This window comes from Gorilla gorilla, chromosome 2 (assembly GCF_029281585.2).
Source record: "Gorilla gorilla gorilla isolate KB3781 chromosome 2, NHGRI_mGorGor1-v2.1_pri, whole genome shotgun sequence".
In the NCBI taxonomy this organism is placed as follows: domain Eukaryota; kingdom Metazoa; phylum Chordata; class Mammalia; order Primates; family Hominidae; genus Gorilla; species Gorilla gorilla.
In genome coordinates this window covers 149,473,142-149,500,465 of record NC_086017.1, presented here as the reverse complement: position 1 = coordinate 149,500,465, position 27,324 = coordinate 149,473,142, and the positions used below count along the sequence as shown (strand labels likewise).

The 27,324-nt window shown below is 43.4% G+C and overlaps 1 protein-coding gene across 10 annotated transcripts in view; it reads left to right on the top strand.

The window, feature by feature from the left end:
- The window catches only part of NME9 (NME/NM23 family member 9), a 75,153-nt gene continuing 47,829 nt past the window's right edge, over positions 1–27,324 (top strand). The window contains exons 1-10 of one of the 10 annotated variants that reach the window (XM_019024065.4): positions 1–550; positions 4,927–4,984; positions 10,245–10,348; positions 11,606–11,677; positions 14,185–14,301; positions 15,420–15,495; positions 23,374–23,456; positions 23,758–23,850; positions 24,830–24,984; positions 26,220–26,356. In XM_019024065.4, coding sequence (XP_018879610.1) covers positions 518–550; positions 4,927–4,984; positions 10,245–10,348; positions 11,606–11,677; positions 14,185–14,301; positions 15,420–15,495; positions 23,374–23,456; positions 23,758–23,850; positions 24,830–24,984; positions 26,220–26,356 — 928 coding nt within the window. In that variant the 5' untranslated portion in view covers positions 1–517. Of the gene's footprint in view, positions 551–4,926; positions 4,985–10,244; positions 10,349–11,605; positions 11,678–14,184; positions 14,302–15,419; positions 15,496–23,373; positions 23,457–23,757; positions 23,851–24,829; positions 24,985–26,219; positions 26,592–27,324 lie in introns of those variants that run through there. The other 9 variants (XM_055383419.2, XM_019024063.4, XM_055383421.2 and 6 more) reach the window with 9 other exon arrangements.

Genomic DNA, 27,324 nt, shown 5'->3' with positions numbered 1-27,324 from the left:
GCCATGACGACCGCGGCTAGGTCGCGGCAGACTCGGTTGGTGACTCCGGGCGCGTCGAAGATCTTGTACCTGTCGTTCGCAGTGGCTCAGTTTCCCAGTAATCCATAAGAACAGCAGGGATAACAGGGTCCCATGTCGTTTTTTTTGTCAGAATTCCTCGACTGGCGACCCTGTGCCCGACAGGCTGCGCCGCGCCCGGCGCACTGACTCCGGCCTCTGCGCGCGCCCCCTGGCCGGCTCCGGGGTGGGGAGGGGGCTTCGCAGATCCCCAGAAAACCGCCCGGCGAGCCACGAGCCCCTGGACTGCAGGCTCCGTTTCCTCGTGGGGTGTTCACTTTGTATCAGTGTGTTGATTTGCCGCCAGTTAGAAGCACCTTAAAAAGGGGCCGGGGGCCGTAGGAGGGGGGCTTGTCTGAAGGAGGCTCTGGGCTTGCTGATCCACGCAGCGGTTTGTCGCGAGGCTGCGGGGGAACGGCCCACGGCCGCGGTAACAGGGCTTCGTCTTCTTTGCAGAGCCATGGGCAGCAGGAAGAAGGAAATTGCCCTGCAGGTAAGCCTCAAGGGGCGCTAGCTTCCAGCTCTGGGTTGGGCTCGGGGAAGAGGAGGGTGATTAGAGCGGGGTTGCAGTATAAAAGTGACATTCTGTTTGCCAGCAGTACGTGACAGTGTTCTCAAACTTGAGTGATGTACCCTTCCGTCTTAAAGGGACAAAACTTATCTTGGAACCCCAGTGATGACAAATTTTATGCAAACAAAATTAATGCAAACAAAACTGAGTAGAAGCTGTTTATATTTATAGTGCTTATACAACCATAAAACCTAAACATGCATTAAATAAAACTACAAACCAAGAAAATACGAATCAACATAACTCGATGTGACCGTTATTTTGTTCTTGTTGAAATACAACTGCAGCTTGCACAGAGAATACAGTATAGGTTCTTTTGACTTTGGGCATGAGTCTGTAACTGTGTGCTCTGTGGAGACCCAGTTTTCCCACCACTGTTCTCATCAAACTTCACTTATTAACAAATATGTTTTGAGATATATTATGTGCTGGACATTTGTTATATAGAGTGCCTTACTTCATTTGCATGTGGGACAAGTGAATTCAGAAGCCAGCAACTGCTCTTCTTCTTGGTCCTGGACAATAGACAGTGGTTGATTCTGAAGTGATGGTAAAAACATGCAGGCATAGACCCTGGAATTAGGAGAGAGTGCTTGGTCATAAGGAGATCAGCTGGATGATCTGCAACATGGGAACATTTTAAAACGAACTTAAAATGCCTCACCATCAGCTGGCCCCAGTAAGATGCATATCAAGGCTACAGCGCCTCCTAGATAATAGGGCATTAGTGGTTTTGAGACATCTGGTTTGTCTCTTATTGTCCTCAGTAGGACCAGCAGTTTGCATGTGGATTTCAAAAACCTAGTGGTTTAAAAAAGAGGAAAGGGGAAAGCAGCATCATTCTAAGGGTACCTCATGCTGGGGGTGGGAGGGGTGTGGGGTGGGGTGGGGTGGGATTTTTAGACTGGAAGTCAGAAGACCCGATGTAGTTCTTGTGTCCTCTATAGCCAACTGTGTCTTTGACTACGTCACATAACCTCTCCAGGCTATAGCTTGCCCATCTATGGAATGAGGATGTTGTGTGAATTATCCCTAAGGGCCTTCTTCCAGCCTTGATATTCTAGGATTCTAGAGTCAGAAGCCACTTCATACGTGAATGTTCTGGTTGAAGTAAATTCTGATCAACTGGTCCTACCATTCATTGCTGTGTGACTCATTTCCTCAACTCTCTGGCCTCCGTATCCTTTACGTAGACAGGAGGGATGATACCTGTCCTGTAACGCCTGCAGAGCTGTGATGAGACTCCTTTAGACACTTCCTGGCTGGTCTGATATTGTCTGTGGTGTCTCTAATGTTATTGCCCCACATTATGGTCATTTCATGTGTTGATGCCCTAGAGCTCCTGTGGGGGTAATAACTTTTGTTAGCAATGTTGTTATTTTTTCATGTGTATTACTCAGAGCTCTGAGTACAATGCAGTACTCAAAGTAAGTGCTCCCTCCTGCTGAAAGGAGGAGAGCGAGCAGCCTCCCCTCCCGTCTTCTACTGAGGCATCTGTGTAAAGGTCACCTCTCTATAAGGTAAACCCCTTGAAAGCAGTGCCTAAAGTTGGCCAACCCAGGAACCTTGTCCTCTCTCTCAGCAAGGTTATTCAGGGTTCCCTTTATAACTGAGACAGGCAGAAATCACAGGACATCAAGGGACAGTCTGGGTAAAAGGTGCCATACATTCCCTATTCATTCCCTACCAAATGCAGGCTTAGGGAAGTCCGGATAGTTCCCACACTGTTCCACTCTTGCCTGGCTCCCAGGGCTGAGATTCTTCAACTGCCCAGAGTCCTGGCCCCAGAGCTGGTGGGACTCACTCCATGACAGGGGTGGGCCACAGAGAGTTGCTGGTGACTTAAGTCTGAGCCTCTGGGTAGGGGTGTGGGGCCCTTCTGAACGCTTCTATCACCTTCCTCAGGACTGTAGTTGTGGGCCCAGGGTTATGTCAGTCCAACTCTCTTATTTCATTTAAGACATCAAGAAGACTTTTCTGGGTTTCTTTTTCTTCTACTTTTCATTGAAACAAAAAAAGTAAGGACTATGCTTCCTTAAAAGAGAGACTTTTTTTTTTTTTTTTGAGACAGTTTCATTCTGTCCTGTCGCCCAGGCTGGAATGCAATGGCATGATCTCATCTCAGTGCAACCTCCACCTCTCAGGTTCAAGCAGTTCTCATGTCTCAGCCTCCCGAGTAGCTGGTAAAACAGGTATGCGCCACCACGCCCGGCCAACTTTTGTATTTTTTTTTTTTTTTTTTTTTTAGTATTGTCAGGGTTTCACCATGTTGGCCAGCCAGGTCTCAAACTTCTGGCCTCAAGTGATCTGCCCGCCCTGGCCTCCAAAAGTGTTGGGATTACAGGCATGAGCAACCACGTTCGGCCAAAAAAGGGACTTTTAATAGAGGATTAGCAGTTGTTACATGTTTCTTGCCCTTATTGCCAATAATGCATCCTATCTTTTTTAAAGGGACACAGACCTTAGCATACCCGTATTAAGAACAACAGTAGGCCAGGCGTGCTGGCTCATGCCTGTAATCCCAGCACTTTGGAAGGCCGAGGCAGGCAGATTACTTGAGGTCAGGGGTTCACGACCAGCCTGGCCAACATGGTGAAACCCTGTCTCTACTAAAAATACAAAAAATTACCCAGATGTGGTAGCGGGCACTTGTAATCCCAGCTACTTGGGAGGCTGAGGCAGGAGAATCTCTTGAACCCAGGAGGCAGAGGTTGCAGTGAGCCATGATCATGCCACTGCACCCCAGACTGGGTGACAGAGTGAGACTGTGTCTCAAAAAAGACAAACAAAAAACCCAGTAGTAATTTTTGTGGTCTTTTAATTTATATAGTTTCAAAGTAGCTCACCACAAAAATATGTTAATTACAAAGGAAAAGAGAATAATTTTACAGACAACAGGCCTGACAGACCATGTTAATCCAGTGATCAAAGTGAACATCAGTAACAGGCAGATGGAAATTGTGTCTCATCTGCTAGGGAGTAGTGAGAGGAATGATCTTCAGCTTCTCCAACACTCCAACCAGTCCAGCCAATTTCAACCAGTCCAAACATGCACAGTCTGAATCCAATCAGGAGGAAACATCAGATATGCCCCAACTGAGGGACATTCTACAAAATACCTGGCATGTAGTTTTCCAAAGTGTCAACATTGTGAAAAGAAGAGAAAGACTAAAGAACTATTCCAGACTAAAAAGACTTGACAAATAAATCTAGCACACATTTCTGATTAGCTCCTTTGATACTCAGGACATTATGGGATAAACAGGAAAACTTGCACTCTATCTAAGGATTAAATGTTCACAATATGTCAGTGTTTTTTTCCCCTGATTTTGATTATTGTATTGTGTTATATAGGAATAATATATTCAGGAGTAATAAGATAACAAGCTGTAATTTGCTTGCAAATACCTAAAAAAAAAAAAAAAAAATCCCTAAATCTTTATACTGTACTTGCACACTTTCTCTAAGTTTGAAATTATTTCAAAGTAAAAAACATTATACAGAAATGTTTACTATTGGCCAGATGTGGTGGCTCATGCCTGTAATCCCAGCACTTTGGGAGGCTGAGATGGGCAGATCACTTGAGGTCAGGAGTTCGAGACCAGCCTGGCCAACATGGTGGAACCCCGTCTCAACTAAAAATACAAAAATGGCCAGGTGTAGTGGCATGTGCCTGTAATCCCAGCTCCTCAGGAGGCTGAAGCATAAGAATCACTTGAACCTGGGAGGCAGAGCAGAGGTTGCAGTGAGCTGAGATTGCACCTCTGCACTCCAGCCTGGGTGACAGAGCAAGACTCCATCTCAAAAAAAAAAAAAAAAAAAAAAAAAAGAAATTTTTACTGTTAATAAAGAGGGACAATATGTATTTCTCCTTGTATTTCATATTTATAAAACCAGAACTCTGTGGATAAGAAAAATATGTGAGTGAATGGCAATAAATTCAACTTAATTCTGATACTGAGTGAAAACACAAATTTCAAAATGAAACCTACAGTTTGATATATTTATGTACATTTTAAGGACACAAAAACAATTTATATATTGTTCCTGGACAAATAACATGTAAAATTATTTCTTAAATGCCTGAGACTAGTACACATCATTCTTAGGATAGTGTTTTTTTCTGGGTAGGGAAGAAGGGAGAGAAGGAAGGAGAAAAGAAGATGGGGGAGAGGATAACTTGAACTGTACTTGTAAGTATTTCAGAGATAGAAAGAGAGAAATCTAGAGCAAATAGATTGAATTGTTTCCCTGCCTGAGCCCTCAGTAATACAGCATTTGATCCTCTTTGGCTTTAGGTCAACATCAGCACCCAAGAGCTTTGGGAGGAAATGCTCAGTTCCAAAGGACTAACTGGTAATTCAAAGTAAAATAACTTTTTAGATCCATTCTTTTCTAAATTATTAAATGGTGTGATGAACCATGAAGAGAAGGGCTGCAATGAACACCACTTTCCTATTACCTTGAGCCTCATAAAAAACCAGGTGATGTGTGTGTGTGTGTGTGTGTGTGTGTATCTGGCTTGAATATCAGTAAATTCAGTTCAGGAAATGAGTCAGTACTTAGGGTTCTTTGGTGTTAAAAGTAACAGAAAACCTCTTCTAATTACTTCAGGCACTAAAGGAGAATGCATTGGAAGGAATACAGGGATCTCTTGGAACTCAAAGGATAGAAGGAGAGCCAGGCATCACTGGGACTTGAACCTGGGACTGCAGTCATTAGGAAACAGCAGGCCACTGTCTATGGGCCTCCTCATCCCCATCCTCCTGGCATCAGTTATTTGTTGCACTTAGCAATTTACCCAGAAACTTAGTGCTTTACAACAACAAACATTGATTATCCCAGTTTCTGTGGGTCAGGAGTCCAGGTACAGCTTAGTTGGATACCTCTGGCTCAGAGTGTCTCACCACGGTAGTTAAGGTGTCAGACGGGATCTCAAGGCTCAACGAGGAGCAGATTTGCTTCCAAGTTCTTTTGTGTGGCTGTTGGCAGACCTAAGAAGATCCACTTCCAAGCTCACTCATGAGGCTGTGGGTAGGAAGGATTTAAGTCCTCACTATCTGTTGGCCAGAGACATTAACTTCTTGCCATTGGTTTCTCCATGAGGCTAATCACAACCTGGTAACTTGCTTCCCCTAGGACAGGGCTCTAAGAGAGGGCACAAGTTGGAAGTCACAGCCTTTTGTTAGCCTAATCTTGAAAGTGATATCCCATTGCTTTTGCCATACTCTGCTCATTAGAAGCTGGTCACTAGGTCCAGCCCACACTCCAGGGCAGGGGATTACACAAGTACGTGAGGACCAGGAGGTGGGGATCATTAGAGACATCTGAGAGGCTGCCTACCACCTACTGTCACCCACTCTTCTCTTTCTCATTCACTGCAGATATCTCTGTGCTCTGTTACTCTGTGTGCCTGCTCAATTTTTCTCTCTGTGAATATACCTGCTCAGTGTGCTTGTATCTGATCTTAGCCTTGCCCATTACCACCCCCTCCACCAAATGACTTCAGCATTCAAGCCCATTCAAGCCAGATGGGATATCATGGCCCATCACCAACTATAGAAATCTTTCTTATTCCCAGGCCCAGTACAAAATTAGCCTCCTCATATGAAATCTTTCTGGAACCTCTGTGTGGTCATGTCCCTCCTGGGAGCTCTTAGGGCACTTGGGGTGAGACTCTGTCTCAATCCCTCCAGCACACACCCCACTTGCTGTGGCCCCTGTAGGGAAAGACCATCACAGCTTTTCTCCTAGACTCTAAACACAACAGCATTGCTTTTTCTTTTTCTTTTTCTTTTTTTTTTTTTTTTGAGATGGAGTCACCCAGGCTGGAGTGCAGTGATGCAATCTCGGCTCACTGCAACCTCCGTCTCTGGGGTTCAAGTGATTCTCCTGCCTCAGCCTCCCAAGTAGCTGGGATTACAGGCATGTTCTATCACACCCAGCTAATTTTTGTTTTTTCAGTAGAGATGGGGTTTCACTGTCTTGGCCAGGCTGATCTCAACCTCCTGACCTCAAATGATCCGCCCACCCAGGCCTCCCAAAGTGCTGGGATTAAGGCGTGAGCCAGCACACCCGGCCAGCATTGGCTTTTTAATCTCACATCTGTAGTAGACTTGCCTGGGACTGAGGCCAAGAGGGTACTAGATAAATGCTGATCCAGTTGTGTGGGTGTCAGTATTGCCACACTCTACTGTTTGGGGGATTATAAAGCCTTTTTGATGGTGCCAAGGCTTAACCATTTTGTCCATGTGTCTTGTCTGGGCAACTGGAACATGGCTCCAGGTGAAAAAAATCATTATTTCTATTTCTTTAACAACTGTGAAAAAACCGCCATGCCTTAATTTTTTGAGAATGTATCATGTGCCAGCCACCTTGCTAAGCACCCTATGTGATAGTAGCTAACATCCAGTGAGCACTGACCCTCTTGCCAAGCCTGGTCTAAATGGTTCAAGGGCCTCTGTTAACTGAAGGCAGCAGGGCCTCCTCTTTGTTCCTTCTCATCAGGCAGTCTAGAGGAATATATAGATATGGAGCATATAAATACATAGATATGTGTTTTTTCTCTCTCCAGCCAGCAGAAATTTGCTTCCAAAGTGAAGCACCAGTATCTTGGAAATCTTGCCTTCTGCTGGCTCATTTTCACCTGCTTTCAACATGCCCTTCAGACCTACACATGCATGCACAGACACACACACACACACACACACACACACACCTTTTTCTTGTCTCTGCCATTCCTTCCATGTGGCTTCTCTGTTTTGCTTCCTCTCACTCAGAGTCAAATCAAACACTTCCTCTCTGGTCCCTCCCACCCCCTACCCCCCACCCCCGCTTCCTCCATAACTTTGTGAAGGTGCCTTTGTGCCTACCACTCCTCACAGAGCCAGGGCGTCCAAGAGGGAGGGAGAAGCTAGTAGAAATGGCAGGTGCACTATCAATACAAATACAGCACAGAGAGTTTAGGCTAATTGAGCCCCAGCTTTTTTCCTTTGGGATTTAAACCTGCCCTTTTCAGTGGGCCTGTGTACAGGGCCCTCTAAGTCTTCAGGGACATTTTCCTGGCTTGACCCAAATGCCCTTTTTGGCCTTCACCCAAATAACTGTAGTAGGTTGAAATTAAAAAAAACAAAATCTGTCAATTGTGAAACTCTTGTCTTCAGAAAAGCCCAGAACTTTATCCTCTTCCTGGATGCTGTGGAACCCAAATCCCACTCTCCTGCCCCTCCTCTCCTGCTTGGGTGTCTGGTTGCCTTTGTGATCACTTGTCTTTGATTTTCTGGTTGGTACTGAAAACCCAGCCTGTTTAGAGTTGAGTTTGTTCTCCTTTCCCCTTCAACAATCTCTCCCCACCCCTGGCTAGTTCTTTTTCTCTGCCAGGCTCAAAGGTGAAGTCCTTTTCACACCATCTTCATTTTCATCCCTAGTATTTTGCCTACATTCTTTTCATTCTATCCCCTCTGCCACCCCTGTGTCTGGCTTCCTCATTCCTCCTATACCCAGCTTGGTTCTCACATTCTGCAAAATTGTGCTACATGGCTAAACCAATGAACACTGCTGAATTCATGCGTCTTGCTTCTTCCCTGGAGCAGTTGAAAGAGCATGGGCTATGGCATCAGGCAACACAGGATTTAAAACTTGATTCTGCTGTACTGTGGTTTAAATGTGTCCCCCTTCAAAATTCAGGTGTTGAAACTGAATGGCCAAAGTAATGGTTTTAAGAGGTGGGGCCTTTTAAAGGGGAGTAGTGCCCTTCATGAGTGGCATTAAGTGCCCTTATAAAAGGGTTTGATGGAAGGAGTTTATTCCTTTTGCCCTTGACTTCCGTCAAGTGAGGACACAGTATAATTCTCCTCCAGAGGATGCAGCCCTTACCTGACCACCAAACCTGCTGGCACCTTGATCTTGGACTTGCTAGCCTCCAGAACTGTGATAAGTTTCTGTTCATTATAAACTGCCCAGCCTGTAGTGTCCCATTATAGCAGCATAAATGGACTAAGGTATACTGCTTGAAAATTTGCTTTCTTACCTTAGGTCCATGACTTCACCTCTTTGAACTTCAGTTTCCTCATCTGTATAGTGCAATAATGATATCCATCTCACTGGGCTTTTTAGAGAAAAGCAAAGTGCACCTGCCCTCTTGCAGCTAAAGCAGAATAGCTTAGTCTGTTTATGCTGCTGTAACAGGACACTATAGATAGGTAGTATATAAAGAACAGAAATTTATTTCTTACAATTCTGGATGCAGGCAAGTCCAAGATATTAGTTCCCTCTTCTAATACTTACTGTGAATCCTCATTGCCTAGTGATTCAGGATAGAGCTTCTCAAGCCCCACATTCCAGATTCCTCCAGTGATCCCTGCCACCACTTCCTACCACACCATCTCGGGCAGGTCTGGTCCAGCAGGCTGCCCAGGAGTCCCTGAGTCTGCCACCTGTGCCTGGCTGCCCATCCTTTGCACCATAGTCTCCCTCTCTGCCCATTCAAGCCTGGGCTCTCTACAATGCCCAGTGCAGGTCACCTCTTCATAGGAAGCCTTCCTTCCCTGGTTACTATAGAACAGTGTTAGTACAGTGCCACCAGTTTCTATACTAACTTTAGTCATGACAATTTATATTGTGTTATATTAATAGTTCTCACTTGATGGGAAAATTTTGAAATGTGAATCTGCAATAAGTAAAATCACAAATTGCACACTATTAAAATTGGCAGAGCTAATCAATTATTAGCAATTTTGACACTATCTCCCTGTGACTATGCTACTCTAGCGGTTGAACAGAAATGCTCACCTGTGTGGAACAGGCATGAACTCTGGGAGTGTTGAGGCATTTTGGCAGATATCCCTCCTCTAAAATATGGCCACTGGTATGTCACCATCTAGCCCTTGCTGCTGCTTCATGGTCGCGTGGGGCAGGTCCTGCACAAATCCAGTAGACAGGAGTTGGCTTGGTTTGCTTAGCTTCCTGTCGATCACATGGTTCACAACACTCAGATGAGAGGGTTCCCTTACATCCAGCCCTGACATGTGCTATAGATTGGGACTAAAGAAGAAAAAGGTATCCAAGTTTCTCTCTAGCTCTCTATCAGGCTCACTTTCTGGGAGAAAAATGTTGATTTTTCTAAAGTAGATAAAACTCTGCTCCACCCAAAGAAAGTGGCTTTTAATTCATCAGAGGAAAAGGTCAAACCTGTGTTTGTTATCAAAGGATTACATAAAAGTCAATTGTGTGCTGCTGGGTCACCTACAGCGACCTCTCCTTTTTAGAATAGACAGTTTCAGTCTAATTCCAATATAATTGAGGGCCACCCTGTGTTAGGCCTAACCCTGAATGTAGCCTGAAGAACCCTTAAGATAAAGGAGCCATGTTAAGAAAATTATTTTCTGCTATGCTTATACTGTATTCAGAATTCAGTATACCAAGTTCATAAGAATGAGGACTGGCTGTGTTTCCACCCTGGCTTATAATCTCATGGGATAGTAAATCTCTTTAACCATTAGATATCCCGGCAAATGAATGTCTATTTGAGGGGGGTTAGAATGTACAGGTATAAATTTTGCATGGTGTGGTGGGCGCTGGCGTCTACTGAATGTTCCTGCTTCTTGGTTCCACACAGTTGTTGATGTCTATCAAGGCTGGTGTGGCCCCTGCAAACCTGTGGTGAGCCTCTTCCAGAAGATGAGGATCGAGGTCGGCCTGGACCTTCTGCACTTTGCATTAGTAAGATTCTCTCTCAGCCAACAGTCATACAACATTGTAAAAAGAATTTAAAAATTTAAAAGAGTCAGGAAGGAGAAGTGTGAGAGTGGCCTTTCTCAGGTCATTAAAAAGGAATCAGTGTGGACTTTTTGTTGATACTGTCATGATACTTTCTAATTTCTCTAGTTATGAAGGTTCCTATTCCCCACCCCACCTCCCTGTGTCCCTCTTGGCTTGAGCAGTTCTTGGTGCTGTATGAAGAGAAGAAATATATGTCACTCAAATGCATATTCTCCCTCTTCTTTTTTCTTTTTCCTGTCACCCAGGCTGGAGTGCAGTGGTGGTATCACGGCTTATTGCAGCCTTTGCCTCCCAGCCTCAAGTGATCCTCCCACCTCAGCTGCCCAACTAGCTGGGACTATATAGGCACATGCCACCATGCTTGACTAATTTTTTAACTTTTTGTAGAGACAAGGTATCATTATATTGCCCAGGCTGGTCTAGAACTCCCAGGCTCAAGCAATCCTCCCACCACAGCGTCCCAAAGTGTTGGGATTACAGGCGTGAGCCACCACCCCAGCCACATCTCCTTCTTGGCTCGTGAACACTGTTGACTGAAATGTCATTTTCAGAGCAAAGGGTTTTAAGATTTCCATCCTCTGCGCCATAAAGGGGAACTTTTAGCAAATATTTATTTGGATGAATGTATGGAAATGGGAATAAATTCCAGAGAAGTGTGCAAGAGACACTGTTGATATGCTGCATGGATTTGAGGTTCATAGGCAGTGAAGACAGGAGAAAATATAACTTACACTAATCACTCAAGAAGTTGGACTTCAAGGACTCTGCAGTTCCTCCTTTGGCAGTCAGTCTTGGTGCTTCCATAAGGAGTGTGCTGTAGAAGGGCTTTCATGGGGGATCTCTTATGCCCATGTGCAGCAGGTTTCTCAGACAATGAAGGTGGTGCCTGAGGACCTTCACCTCGGTTGTCAGTCATGGCTGCAGAAGGACATTAGCCAGTAACGCTCCCTTGGACTGGTGCAGTAGCTGGGGGGGGGTAGGAGATACTCTTGCTTCTTCATTTGATTCTTCAAGAGAGTACATGTCTGCAATTTTATAGGACAGCTCTGATTAGCAGGAACAGCATGAGAGCAAATCGGGGCTCTACCTGGGGAAGTCAGTCCTGGGGGTGTTCAGTTCCCTGTGTGGTTTCCCACCAATCAATTGGGCCCTGCACCCCCTGCACCCAGGGTACCTGCTGATAGTGGTTTTCTTTAGGCAGAGGCAGATCGTCTTGATGTCCTCGAAAAGTACAGAGGGAAGTGCGAGCCAACCTTTCTGTTTTATGCAGTAAGTACATTTTTCAGAATCAGAACTATTTGACTATTGCAAATCATTAGAGTTCAAAATAGAAGCATCTCATTGACATTAATTCACTCTGGGAGAATTAACGGGAACCACCAAGAGGCCTCGCAGATTCAAACAAGTGATGCTGTTTTCTCTGATGCCTCCCAGTCTGTTTTTATGATGTTGGCTACATACAGACACCCCCACCCCCAAGTCTAACTGGTGATACAAGCTGCTGACTAGGAATGGCAGCCTGAGGGCCCTGTGCCCAAGGAGGTGGATGACACAGCACCCTGGTGGTCACTGTGCTGGGGCAACCTTCCTGACTTGCTGTACACGGGGAGAGAGTACCAGTCACTCAAATGTACATGCTCCTTTTTGGCTCATGAATACTCTAGACTGAGGCTTCACTCTCAGAGCACAGGGTTTCAAGATTTCTATCCTTTGCTCCGTAAAGGGGAATTTTTAGTAAAAATACATACTCCTTTATGGGGCAGACAAGCTCTTCATTCACTTTTATTTAATCAGAAAATGTGAAGATATGTTTACAGAAAGTTAGAAATGAGAGGGACTATTGAGGAAAACCAAGTGGCCCAGTGTTTTGAAAATATAATTTGGATGTCCTTGGGTGTGACATCCATGGTCCAGCTCCATGCCCCTTAGGGCCCACTGTTTCACACTTGGCTTCCTAGGTTTAGGCCACCTGCCAGGCTCGGATGGCAATGGATCGATATACCTCCTCACTGAGACCAGCCCCCTCATTGTAGAGTCAGGAATACTGGGATCTACTCAACCAGGTCTCCAAACACCAGGCTAGGGTTGTTTAATTTGGAAAACTTCAGCCTCCTGGCCTCAGCACTGCAAGTATTACAAATTGGAAACTTATGATAAAACATTATTTGAGCTTTGGATTTTAGTAGGGAGACTGAATTTACATGAGATAACATGGTTGGGAGGAAAGGAGGGAGAAGTAGGAAGCTCAGAGATGAGCATGCCCCAGACACACTTGACATCAGAGCTCAGTTGCAGAAATGGGATCATTACCACAATGGCTTAATTGCTTGAGCCCATAGCAATTAAAGCATAAATCCTAATTGGCTGTATGGAAACATGGGCCACAATCTTCAACCCTATGGTGGCCCACTGAGGGATGGGATGGAAATGGAAGGAGGACCCACTCTATGTGAACTTCTCCCTCTCCAGATCCATTTCTTTGTGAGTACAAACGTAGAGACTTTTGGCCGCGTGCAGTGGCTCACACCTGTAATCCCAGCACTTTGGGAGGCCGAGGTAGGCAGATCACCTGAGGTCAGGAGTTTGAGACCAGCCTGGCCAACATGGTGAAACGCCGTCTCTGCTAAAAATACAAAAATTAGCCAGGCCTGGTGGTGGGTGTCTGTAATCCCAGCTACTTTGGAGGCTGAGGCAGGAGAATCACTTGAACCCAGGAGGCGGAGGTTGCAGTGAGCCGAGACCATGCCATTGAACTCCAGCCTGGGCAACAAGAGCGAAACTCCATCTCATAAATAAATAAATAAATAAATAAATAAATAAATAGACTTTTGAAAGAGTTAAAGCAGAAACTCAGGTTCATCCCAAATACCACCTGGACTGTGAAGGCTTCCCTGAACATCTCAGATGATGCTGGCAATTCTTGCCCGAAGTTCCAAGCACCTTATAAGTTTCCCTATTACAGCAATTATTTCATAGTATTGTAATTGTTTCTTCAGCTTGGCCAGCCATCCCTCTCCCCACTCTACTACCCATTCATGAAGGCTGCAGCTATGTTTTCTCATGTTTAGTGTTTATATTCTTTGCCTCTGCCTTAGTGCTTGGTATAGTAAGTGCTCAATAATATTTGTTGAATGAATAAGTCATGTGTAAGCCACACTTAGTCACTCATAACTTACTATGTATTGTTCCTCCCTTAATGAACTGCTGGTTACCCTGAAGGAAGCTTTGAAAGGAGTGGCATGGCCTAGAGGGTAGAAATCAGAAAAAGAGAAATCATTTAAAACTAGGAGCAGACTGGCCGGGCGCGGTGGCTCACGCCTGTAATCCCAACGCTTTGGGAGGCCGAGACAGGCAGATCACGAGGTCAGGAGATCAAGACCATCCTGCCCAACACGGTGAAACCCCGTCTCTACTAAAAATACAAAAAAATTAGCCGGGCATGGTGGCGGGCACCTGTAGTTCCAGCTATTCAGGAGACTGAGGCAGGAGAATGGTGTGAACCTGGGAGGTGGAGCTTGCAGTGAGCCGAGATCACGCCACTGCACTCCAGCCTGGGCGACAGAGCAAGACTCCGTCTCAAACGAACAAACAAACAAAAAACCTAGGAGCAGAACTGAGGGTGTCCTGCCAAGGGAGGGCAGCAGAAGTGAGCATGCTGCTACAGGCCTGGGGTTGAGGGACCTTGATCTTGGGGACACTCCTAGACACTCTTGCCATCTCTTACAAGAGATTAATATTTGCCAAGAGTATTTCATGCTGTTTGTAACGTATTCTAGGGAGGAGAACTGGTGGCTGTGGTTAGAGGAGCAAATGCCCCACTGCTGCAGAAAACCATCCTAGACCAGCTGGAGGCCGAAAAGAAAGTGCTGGCTGAAGGCAGAGAACGGAAAGTGGTAACTGGAGGTCACTTCTATAAGCAGCTAACTCACAAGTGCGCTAGTAGGGCGAGATCAGCAGGCCCCATCTCCTTCACCTGACTTTCCTGGAGCTGTCGGTGGACAGCTTCATAAAAGTTTCACCTGGGTCTGTTCCTCATGCACTGTGCCCTGGTGATATGTGTGCATTTTGAAACCTTCTTATAAAAGCCATCTCTTTCATCCAGAGTGCTTTATTTTATCCATTTCCCTTTCGTCTCCCACTTCAACTCTTAACAATGAATTCAGAAATGAAAATCAAGTTACAGAATGGAGTGGTGGGTAGGAGAAGTCAGCTATCCTGGGCTCCTCTCAGCCTTGAGGTGAAATCTCTCCTAGTGCCCACTGGCTCATATTCCTGAAGGTTTTACTTGTGAACTCAGAGGGCTCATTTCTTTAACCTAGAAATTAAGGTCTGTCATTATCATGAGAAATAGAATCAGCAAAGCTTGTGATTTTGATACATTATTTCCATGATAACATTGACTGCCAGTTCTTCAAATAATTGGCTGCCTTTGAAAATCAACATACCGTAGGTAGAGAGGTATTTCCTGGTGCTTTGAGCATCTGGCAAATGTGACTCAACACCATTCCATGTTCATTGTTCAAGTTTTCTTATTAAATTCCAAATAGCAAAGCTCCACTTTTATAGAATGGATTAGAATCAAATCATATTTTTCCCAAGAAAACTGGCCATTTTCCCTCACAAAAGAAAACTGCAAATGCTAACATTTTCATGTGCCTCCTCCAAGGGAATATTATCTCTTTACGGCTTCTCTGTACTGCATAGTCAATCTCTTAATATTTACTTACATTTCAGTTCTTTGTCTTCTTATTAACTATCTCTACTTAATGCTTATGAAAAGAGGCAGACTCTAAAACTTAAGCATGGATTTTCTTGTATTCTAATTCTGTCAGTCCCACACCATCACCCAACTACCAAAAAGGGTCCTGTAAAGTTTCCAAGACTGATAATTTTGACATTTTTTTCTCTGTGTTTTGGAGCTTTGCTTTTTTTAGTTTCTACAGGTTTTTGAAGGTCTTAGTGGTAATGTTAATTAGCTAACTACTTTCTTTTAATGACCAATTTGTACTAGATTAAAGATGAGGCTCTTTCTGATGAAGATGAATGTGTTTCCCATGGAAAGAACAATGGTGAAGATGAGGACATGGGTGAGTGCAGAACCAATGAGCAAGGGAAAAAAGCAAAGCAGACTCGGATTTTATATATGTTTAAAATAGATGAGTATTCAGTTTACTGAGCAATCTGAACTATGAGAAGACTTTTTAATGGTTCATAATTTTCTTTTAAAAATTGATATATAATAGATGTGCATATTTTCAGAGTACATAAGATAATTTGATACATTCATATAATTAAATCAGGGTAATTGGGATATCCATCACCTTAAATATTTATCTTTTCTTTGTGCTATGGATATCCAAATTATTTTCTTCTAGCTATTTTGAAATGTACAAAAGATTAATGTTAACTATAGTCACCCTACTGATTTCTTGAATATCAGGTCTGATTTCTTCTGTCTATCTGTAGATCGTACCTATTAATCAACCTATCTTCATTCCTCTCTCTCCACTTCCTGGCCTCTGGTAATCACCAATCTACTCCCTATTTTCATGAGATCCATTTTTTAAGTTCCCACATATGAGTAAGAACATGTGCTACTTGTTGTTCTTTGCTTGGGGGCTTATTTCACTTAACATAATGATCTCCAGTTCTATCCATGTTGCCACAAATGACAGGATTTTAATCTTTTAAATTAATGAATAATATTCCCTTGTGTATATACACCACATTTTCTTTATTCATCCATTGATGGGCACTTAGGTTGATTCCATATTTTGGCTACTGTGAATACTGCTGCAATAAACACGGGAGTGCAGATATCTCTTTATTTCCTCTCTTTTGGATATATACATAGTAGTGGGATTGTTGGATCATATGGTAGTTCTAGTTTTGTTTTTTCAGGAACCTCCATACTGTTTTCTATAGTGGCTGTGCTAATTTACATTCATACCAGCAGTATATCAACATTCCCCTTTCTCTACATCCTCACCTCATTATTCTTTTGTTTTGCTTTGTTTTGTTTTGCTTTGTTTTGTTTTGAGACAGAGTCTCCCTCTGTCACCCAGGTTGGAGTGCAGTGGTGTGATCTTGGCTCACTGCAACCTCTGCCTCCCAGGTTCAAGCAATTCTCGTGCCTCAGCCTCCCTGAGTAGCTGGGATTACAAGCACCCGCCACCACACCTGGCTAATTTTTACATTTTTAGTAGAGACTGGATTTCGCCATGTTGGCCAGGCTGGTTTTGAACTCCTGACATCAGGTGATCCACCTGCCTTGGCCTCCCAGAGTGCTGGGATTACAGGCGTGAGCCACCACACCTGGCCTCCCTGACTTTTTTTTTTTTTTAATAGTCCCCATTCTAACTGGGGTGAGATGACATCTTCTTGTGATTTTATGATTTGCATTTCCCTGATGATTAGTGATATTGAGCACCTTTTTCATATACCCACTGGCCATTTTTATGTCTTTTTTTGGAGAACTGTCTACTCAGCTCTTTTGCCCATTTAAAAATCAGATTATTTTTCTTTTTGCTTTTAAGTTACTTGAGCTCCTTATATATTCTGGTTATTAGTCCCTTGTCGGAGGGATAGTTTGCAAATATTTTCTCCCACTCTGTGGGTTGTCTCTTCACTTTGTTGACTGTGTCCTTTGCTTTGCAGAAGCTTCTTTGCTTGATGTGATCTCATTTATCTATTTTTGCTTTTGTTGCCTATGCTTTTGAGGTCTTACACAAAAAATCTTTGCTCAGACCAATATCCTGGAGCATTTCCCCAATGTTGTCTTTTGATAGTTTCATAGTATCAGGTCTTAGAATTATGCCTTTAATCTATTTTGATTTTGTGTTTGTATATGGTGAGAAATAGGGGTGTAATTTCATTCTTCTGCATATGGTTATTCAGTTTAACCAGCACCATTTATTGAAGAGAATGTCCTTTTCACCATTGTATGTTCTTGGCACCTTTGTTGAAAATGAGCTGGCTATAAATGTGTGGATTTACATCTGGGTTCGCTATTCTGTGTCTGTTTTTATGCTAGTATTTTGCTGTTTTGGTCACTATAGCTTTGTAGTATAATCTGAAGTCAGGTAGTGTGATGCCTCCAGGTTTGTTATTTTTGCTCAGGATGGCTTTGGTTATTTGGGGTCTTTTGTGGTTCCATATAAATTTTAGGATTGTATTTTCTATTTCTGAGAAGAATGTCTTCGGTATTTTGATAGGGATTGCACTGAATCTGTAAATTGCCTTGGGCACTATTAACATTTTAACAATATTAATTCTCCCAATCCATCAGCATGGAATATCTTTCCATTTGTGTGTGTGTGTCCTCTTCAATTTCTTTCATCAGTGTATCATAGTTTTCCTTGTAGAGAGCTTTTACATGTTTTGGTTAAATTGAAGTCTACATTTTTGTATTCTTTGTAGCTATTGTAAATGGGATTGCTTTCTTGGTTTCTTTTTCAGATTGTTTGCTGTTGGTATATACATATGCTACAGGTTTTTGTATGTTGATTTTGTATCCTGCAACTTCACTGATTTCGTTTATCAGTTCTAACAGTTTTTTGGTGGGGTCTTTGAATTAAAGTGGTAAAAGCAGGCATCCTTGTCTTATTCGAGATTTTTGAGGGAAGGCTTTGAAATTTTCCCCATTCACTATGATGCTGGCTGTGGGTTTGTTATACATGGCTTTTATTGTTTGAGGTATGTTCCTTCTATACCCAGTGTTTTGAAGGTTTTTTTATCATAAAGGGAATTCAAATTTTATTGAATGGTTTTTCAGCATCTATTGGAATGATTATATGGTTTTTGTTCTTGGTTCTGTTAATGATTTGATGAATCACATTTATTGATTTACATATGATGAACCCTTTTTACATCCCTGGGATGAATCCCACATAGTGAATGATCTTTTTGATGTGTTGTTGAAGTTGGTTTGTTAGTATTTTATTTAGGACTTTTTCATCTATGTTCATCAAGGATATTGGCCTAGTTTTCTCGTTTTGTTGTGTCCTTGTCTGCTTTTGCTATCAGGGCAATTCTGGCCTCACAGAATGAGTTTGGAAGTTTTCCCTCCTCTTCAAATTTTTTTGAAGAGTTTGAGTACAATTGGTATTAGTTATTCTTTAAATGTTTGGTAGAATTTAGAATTGAAGCCATCAGGTCCTGAGATTTTCTTTGGCAGAAGACTTTTTATTACAGTTGTGATCTTGTTATTTGTTATTGGTTTGTTGAGGTTTTCTATTTCTTCATGGTTCAATCTTGGTAGACTGCATGTATCCAGGAATTTACCTATTTCTTTTAGGTTTTCAAATTTGTTGGTGTATAGTTGTTCATAACAGTGTCTAATGATTCTTTATATTTCTGTGGTTTCCAGTTGTTATGTCTCCATTTTCTTTCTGATTTTATTTGGGTCATCTCTTTTTCTTAGTCTAGCTAAAGGTTCGTTGATTTTATCTTTTCAAAAAATCAACTTTTTGCTTCATTGATCTTCTGTATTTTTTAGGCTCAATTTCATTTATTTCTGCTCTGATCTTTATTACTTGCTTTCTAGTACTAATTGGGGGTTTGGTTTGTTATTGCTTTTTTAGCGCATTTGGGTGCATCCATTAGGTTATTTGAAGCCTTCCTACGTTTTCTGATGTAAGCATTTATTGCTACAAACTTCCCCTTTACTGTATTACTCCTTTTACTGTATCCTGTAGATTTTGAATGTGTATTTCCATTTTCATTTGTTTCAATAAATTAAAAATTTCCTTTTAATTTATTCTCTGATGCATTTGTTGTTCATGAGTATGTTGTCTAATTTTCATGTGTTTGTGTAGTTTCTGAGGTTCCTCTTACTATTGATTTCTAATTTTATTTCACTGTGGTCAGAAAAGATACATATGATTTCTGCTTTTTTAAATTTGTTGTGACTAGTTTTGTGGCTTATAATTTGCTCTATTCTGGAGAATATTCCACATGCTGATGAAAATAATGTCTTTTCTGTAGCAGTTGGGTGAAATCTTCTGTAAATATCAGTTAGGTCTGTTTGGTCTAGTATGCAGTTTGACTATGACGTTTGTCTTCTGTCTGAATGATCTGTCCATCACTAACAGTAGGGTGTTGAAGTCCCCTATGTATTGTCGTATTGTATTACTGTATTGCAGTCTATCTTTCCCTTTAGATCTATTAATGTTTGTTTTATATACTTGAGTGTTCTGGTGTTGGGTAGATATTTATAATTGTTACTCTTGATGAACTGACTCCTTTATCATTATATAGTGACCTTCTCTGATCTAAGTATAGTTTCTCTTGCTCTCTTTTGGTTTCCACTTGCAATGAATATCTTTTTCCATGCCTTCACTTTCAGTCTATGTGTCTTTATAGATAAAGTGGGTTTCTTGTAGGCAGCATATAGTTGGGTCTTGGTTTCTTTTCTTTTTTTTTTTTTTTTGAGACGGAGTTTCACTTGTCGCCCAGGCTAGCATGATCTTGGCTCACTGCAACCTCCGCCTCCTGGGTTCAAGTGAGTCTCCTGCCTCAGCCTCCCAATTAGCTGGGATTACAGGCATGGACCACCACACCTGGATAATTTTGTATTTTTAGTAGAGATGGGGTTTCTCCATGTTGGTCAGGCTGGTCTGGAACTCCCGACCTCAGGTGATCTGCCCACCTTGGCCTCCCAAAGTGTTGGGATTACAGGCATGAGCCACTGCATCTGGCTTTTTTTTTTTTTTTTTTTGAGACAGTCTAGCTCTGTCACCCAGGCTGGAGTGCAGTGGCATGATCTTGGCTCACTCTAGTTCTGTCACCCAGGCTGGAGTGCAATGGTGCGATTTTAGCATACTGCAACCTCCGCCTCCTGGGCTCAGGTGATTCTCATGCCTCAGCCTCCTGGGTAGCTGGGATTACAGGCGTGTGCCACCATGCCCAACTAATTTTTGTATTTTTAGTAGAGACAGGGTTTCACCATGTTGGCCAGGTTGGTCTTGCTCTCCTAGCCTCGAGTGATCCACTTGCCTTGGCCTCCCAAAATGCTGGGAGCATTTATAGGCATGAGCCACTGTGCCCAGCCAACAGTGGGTTTTATACCTCAAATGTCTTCTTTTTGCATATTAGTATTTTTTTCTTTCAGATTAAAGATTTCCTTAGGCATTCCTTCTTTTTTTTTTTTTTTCGTTTGAGATGAAGTCTCACTCTGTCAACCACGCTGAAGTGCAGTGGCACAATCTTGGCTCACTGCAACCTCTGCCTCCTGGGTTCAAGTGATTCTCCTGCTGCCTCAGCCTCCCCAGTAGCTGGGTTTACAGGCATGTGCCACCACACGTAGCTAATTTTTTTTTTTTGTATTTTTAGTAGAAACAGGGTTTTGCCCTGTTGGTCAGGCTGGTCTTGAACCCCTGATGTCAGGTGATCTGCCCACCTCAGCCTCCCAAAGTGCTGGGCCACCATGCCTGGCCTGCCTTCATATTTGAAGGATAGCTTTGCTGGGTACAGTATTCTTGGATGACAGTTTTTTTTTCTTTCAGTATTTTGGAAATGTCATTCCACTGCCTCCTGGCCTATATAGTTTCTATTGAGAAGCCTGTTGCTAGATAAATTGGAAAGACTCTGGGAAGCTTAACCATAAAATATTTTGTCTCCAGTCACTTGACTTCAAACATACTGTGTCAAATATCTTTTTGGATCTTTATCAGCATTGTGGGCACATTTCACAGCGTTTTGATTATGTTCAAATATAACACGTGTGACTTTCATCACAATTACCAGGCATCAAAAAAGCTGCATGTAATAAACTGGAGGGTAGCAACACCAATAATCGAAAGCAATGATGCTGTTATTTCCTTAGTTCTTATTTGAACTTTTTAAAAAAGCTCAAGCTTCTTTTTTCACCTCTTTCTTAAATGTTAGAAAACCTTTCCTTCCCAGAGCCCTACAACCTCTTTCCTGTATTCCCCAAATATTAACTTGCAGATTTTACACTCCTGGGTATCACAGTACTTCTTGAACCCTTCATATGAGAACAACTTGACCTGACAGAATGAAGAAAAGCTAACAGTTAGGAAGGCTGTTGCTGGGACGGTGTCTCTTGGTGGTAACTGAGACACAAGGGAAAACCAGAATTAGGCTCAGGAACTGTGTTGATAAGAGGAGGAAGATTTTTTAAATTATTGCTTGAAATAGAAAGGCTGTTTTTGCATGTGTGGAGAATAAGAATTGTTTGAGTTGGATTCTAACAAGGGAGAAGGAACAGTTTAGGACAGCAAAATTTCAAGGGTGAAGAGAAAATCAGTGATTGTGATTCTGCAGGAGACATGTGTTGCTCCCCTGTTGCATCATCTCCTCTTTCTTCCCTCCTCCATGATTTCCTCCCAAATCAAGTCTCTCCCACCTAGAAAACCATCTAAGATACCGCCCTTGCCCTTCCTTAGCCTTCCTCTTATTCACAGCCAAGCTTCCTTTGTCCACACTCTAGGCCACCTTCACTTTCCATTCATGCCCCGACCTGCAGCAATCTGGCCTCTGCGCTCATTACTCCCTGAAACGGTGCTCATTGGTGGCACCAACAGGTGGTTACCAGTGCATATCTTATGGGATTTTTCTGCAGAATGGGATGATGTTCACAATGTCTTCCTTCTCAAAACCTTCTCTTCCAGTTTCTGAGATGTCACAACTTTTCTTGTTTTCCTTCTATGTCTCTGGCCTCTCCTCAGTTTCTCCTTCATTGGCTTCTTTTCTTGTGCTGCCCTTTTAACCTGGAGCATCCCAGGCCCCTGCTTTGGTCTCTTTTTTCTTCCTCTACCTCTAGGTGATCTCACTAATCAATTTATAATGAAATTTATTGTAAAACTCTCTTAAAATCTAAATATTCATAACATGTTAGAAATAGTAATCTCAGAAAGAAATAACAGATTTGTTGCTTGAAATGATTTATACATTTGCAGTACATGTTTTTGAGATTTTTCAGAGTAGAAGCCCTCGTTAAATGTAGATATTGTCTTGTTTCATTTCAACACAACCAATGTAAAAGCCGAGAAACAAAATAGGTGGTGAGAGAATGATGATTCTGTGGAGAGTGTAGATAACTCACCCAAGACAAGTTTATATAATATAAGCAGGAGGACAATGGAGGTGGGCTCATGGACTAGACACAGACCTCCCTACAGCTCCTGTGGGCCTAAGCAGTGGACTCTGATCCTGTGGCACCTCCCTCATTGTCATAGCTAATTGGACTGGTGGATGCTTATTCAAGGGCAGTCAATCAGCAGACTGGCCAGTGAGCTAGGGCTGGTATCTTGGCTAAAACCAATGAGTGGGGCAATCTGGCTTCTCTCAGGAGAACTTGAATGGAGACAGACTACTGAAACTGCAATCTGGTAGTATGCGCTGGAGCTGAGAAGTCATGGAACATCATGCAGACTCAGGGCCTGGAGAAGCCATTTTTAGCCACATGGCAGGAAAGGGAAAAAGTATCAGAGGCACAGGAGCCAGTAGAGTGAAAGGAGAGCACGTGGCAGACAGCAGGTAGAGGCTGGGAATCATGAGAGGGTGAGGGCAGCCAGGCCTGTATTGCCCATGCTCCAGGTTCCCCTCTCACTTTCTCCTATACCTCCTCTTCTTCCCACTCCCCAGGCCAACTCAATTCAGTTGTTTCTGGATTTCTGGCCCCAAGCAGTCTTTGAGCAATCCCTTCCCCCATGTTCCTCCTCTGCCACCTGCCCAGGTTCACTGAGCCAGTCTCTGAGTCTCTGTTCCTTGCAGCAAGATGGAGGTTGAGGTCTGGCCTCAGGTCTGGAGTCAGACTGGTGCATCCACCAGAGTCCAGGTTTGCAGGGGCAAAACTAAGAGGCCAGGGAAGGGAACTCAGCCCAAGCCTGTGCCTGGCACTTGGTGCAATGGAGCCTTGTGTAGAGGTTGCATTGTTTTTTGTGGATGGCCTCTCAGGAGCCTCAAACATCAGCATCTGACAGCACCATTTTTTGGCTTAGTTTCATCAGAGAGGACCTGTACCTTGGCCATCATTAAACCAGATGCAGTGGCCCATGGAAAGACTGATGAGATTATCATGAAGGTAAGAGAGACAACATTTACCATGCACCACTGTCCTTGTGTCCTCTTTTGTGGATAAACAGGGATGGGGCACCGGGCAGTGATATCTTAGTGCAGAAAGATGACTTCTAAGGGGTTGTCGCTCAAACTCCATTCAAGTAAATGAAAATGTTAAATCTGATTGGGACAGATAATGTGGGGATCAGTGTCTCCACAGCCTTTAATGTTGCCTGTCTTTATTTTTTACCTTTCAACTAAATTAATTAATCAATGTGAATTTGGGCTTGATTTACCCTTTTAGAATATTTATATATATTCTACAGATTCAGGAAGCTGGGTTTGAAATTCTAACAAATGAAGAGAGAACCATGACAGAGGCAGAAGTGCGACTTTTCTACCAACACAAAGCTGGAGAGGTCAGCTCATCTACTTCCACAAGTTCAACACACTGTCGTTTCTCTTCCTCCAACATTATGCTTATAGATTGATATCAGTTTGTGACAGAAGAAATTATGAAGAACCAAAATAGGAACAGCAAGTGGGTCATGAATTTATTCTCAGAATGACAATAGGCTGTATCAGGTAAAGTTTTTTGGTTGCAAAGAAAAGGTTTTCACTTTAAGAAATGAATTAAGGAATTTATTAGAAGGAGAGTCCATAACTCACAGAATTGAAGGGAGAGTTTAATGAGAAGGGCTTGGAGACAAAAAGAAGCTAGGGATCTCGAAGCAAAGCCTCGAGCATATCACTTTAGATACTGCCGTTGGATAACTCAGATCTAACTACCTTCCATTTGCTTCTGCTGATAACCCACCTGCTTGGGAGTCTTCTTGGCTTAGCTTGGGTCAGAACCCTTCCTCTCAGGTCAGGGGTGTGTGTGTGTGTTGGGGAATAGGCATCCCATGGTTGTCAGTCAAACTTGGACCAAATGAAATGGGTAAGGGCTGTTCCCCAAAGGAAAACCAGAGTACTGTTGTTACTTGAGGAGGGAGGAAGGGTTGTGAGGCATTGCATGGAAAAGAAAAAAAGTACCAACTATATTTCAGCCCTTGGTTATCCAGCATCACACGATTTCCATAGATATGGTCTTTTAAATGTCTCTGCCTAACTTATATAATCTCACGTTTATTCCCAAATGAGTCAACTTAAAAGTCTCGTCATTCTGAGTTCTGAGTGTGGTTGGTCATCACTACCACCCATCCCTGACACCCTCCACAGCAGGCAGAGGTGGCCAGGCAGAGACAGGGTGCAGTGACTGAGTGGCCACGGGCATGCTGGCTGGTAGCAAGGCTGCTCACTAACTCCCTCCCATTCCGTGGGTGAGATGGGCTCGCTGATCCTCTGCAGGCCCTAGCAGCTCCTGCCCTGGTCACTGTTTTCCCTCCCTGTGCCTAGGAGGCATTTGAGAAGCTGGTACATCACATGTGCAGTGGACCGAGCCACCTCCTGATCCTCACCAGGACTGAGGGCTTCGAGGACGTGGTCACTACCTGGCGAACCATCATGGGCCCCCGTGACCCCAATGTGGCCAGGAGGGAGCAGCCTGAAAGGTGATGTCACCAGCTGTGGTCCTTTCATCCATCTTAAAACCTGTATCCCAGGAGGCTGAGTCCCACTCAGTGTTCAGCCTAGAATCACGGGTAACACAGAGGACTCTCTGATGGCCAGGAGCCTCTCTCTTATATATCTGGGGAGACCCTGACATCTTCCCCCTCTGTTCCAGTCCCCAGCCTTTGCTGAGTGCCTCCTGTGAGCTGCCTCCTCTTCCTGCTCTGTCCTCTTCTGAAGGCTGCTTCTGGATTCATTCCTCAGTCGCTGTTTTCTCTTTTTGGCCAGAGGATTCCACAGGGTACTCCCAGGAACATACAGATTCTAGGGCCCCATTCAAGCCTGTCAATCAGAGACTCTGGGCCAGGGCCTGAGAATCTGCACTGTAGTCTCAACGCCATCCAAACCTACTCCCCATCAGGGTGTCCTGAGGCCCTCGGGAATCTGAGTACCTTGTTCTGCACACTGCACTGGGCTTGCTTGGCCTGCTCCTTGGACTTCGGAGTATTTAGCTTGGCGCCAGCAATCCAAATCCACTTTACCTTGGCCTTTGAAGCTGACAGGCCCAGACAACAGGAAAGAAATTAGAGAAGCCAAGGAACTGCAGTTGTACTTTGTAGGTGTAGGGGACCAGGAACATTTATATATGAGGCAGGCTGGGCTAGTGAAAGCCAGCTCAGGATTCAGATCTTAGGTCACTGCAAGTCTCTTCTCAGCCTGAGTTCTCTCAACTATAAAATGGGGATATGAGCATCCATCAGGATTGTGTATACATACATGTATATATCTCACTGAGAGTAGTGCTTGACACACAGGAAATCATAGCAATATTATCTTACGAGGTTATTGCAAGGATAACTATGCACAACTTTATCAAACACTTGGTATGGTGCTGGCCTTTGGTAGTAATATCGAAAAAATGGCAGCTCCTGTGCTTACACCATTAATCATGCATCTTTAAAATGGGGGTAACAGTAGACTCCCTCATAGAGCTGTGGCGAAAATGTAATGGGATTGTGTAGGTAAAGTACCCAACTATGTGCCCAGCACACTGCCATGACCAAATAAATGCCAGCTACTATTATCATTGCTGCTGTTCTTGGTATTTCCTGCAAAGAAATCAATTTCACAGGAATGCAGGGTGCTGATTGGTAGTTGGTGATCATGTTGCCAGAAAGCAAAACATTTCTTTTCAAATGAAACAATTGTTTCTTTTACATTTTGCCAATGTTCCCAGTCTCCGAGCTCAGTACGGCACAGAAATGCCCTTCAATGCCGTCCATGGAAGCCGGGACAGAGAAGATGCTGACAGAGAACTGGCATTGCTCTTCCCCAGTTTGAAATTTTCAGACAAAGATACAGAAGCCCCTCAGGGTAAGTCATCAAGGCAGACTTGGTCTTTATTAAATCATAGATACAAGGAATTTGTGACTATGTGCTTGAGTGTGTGGGGGATTGATAATTTTTGGTAACTAAGTCTTCAACCTAATACAGTCCTGTTCTGAAAATACAGGTGATTATATAACTTGATTATCAATACTAAACTGTTTTGTGTTCTCATAGAGCAACAGTGTTGCTTTTTAATACCTCATTAAATTTTTTGCTGCTTATCTTGGAGTCATATTTTTGTTACAAAAAGTACTTTATTTGCATTTCCCTGTGGAAACCATTGGGAAAATTTCATTAACTTTCTGAAAGCCTACCTCAAAGCCAGTCAGAGGCCAGACCTGCTCCACACACTCCATGTTAAGCCCCTAAGGGCTCACTGAGAAACGCAGCTATACGGAAGGGCCCTCAACCTGCAGCCTGCTGTGACTTCATCTCCCTCAACCCCACATTTCAATGCATGACCGTTGTTTAGAACCTTCCCTTCATGGGAAGCATTCGGACAGCCTCTGGGAAAGGCATGCCAGGTGGCAATGCCACCTCCAAATCTGGGTGAGATCCCCAAGGGGTCCGGAGCCCATGTGACTCAGTCTACCCCACAACCAGTGGAACTGCTGCATTACGTGTCTCTGGTTTGAGCATGAAATGAGTGGAAGAGGCTGGGAGATGATTATTTTGGGAAAACCCAAAGGATGTGAGGGTTGGATTCTCGGGAGGTCACATTCACATCTGAAATGTGTGTCTAAATGTTTGGGTTTTAATCGATATATTTGCCTAAATGTTTGATATGCTCATGGTCTCAAGATCTGAAATGCAGCCAAGTCAAAATAGGTGGACTTGCCACTGCTCTGTGAAGTAGAATTATTCCCACCGCCAGCTGAGGAACAAGCTGAGCGTGCCACAGAGGCTAGGGAGCCAGGAACTCTTGGCAAGTGTGGCTCTATGTGGATCAGAGA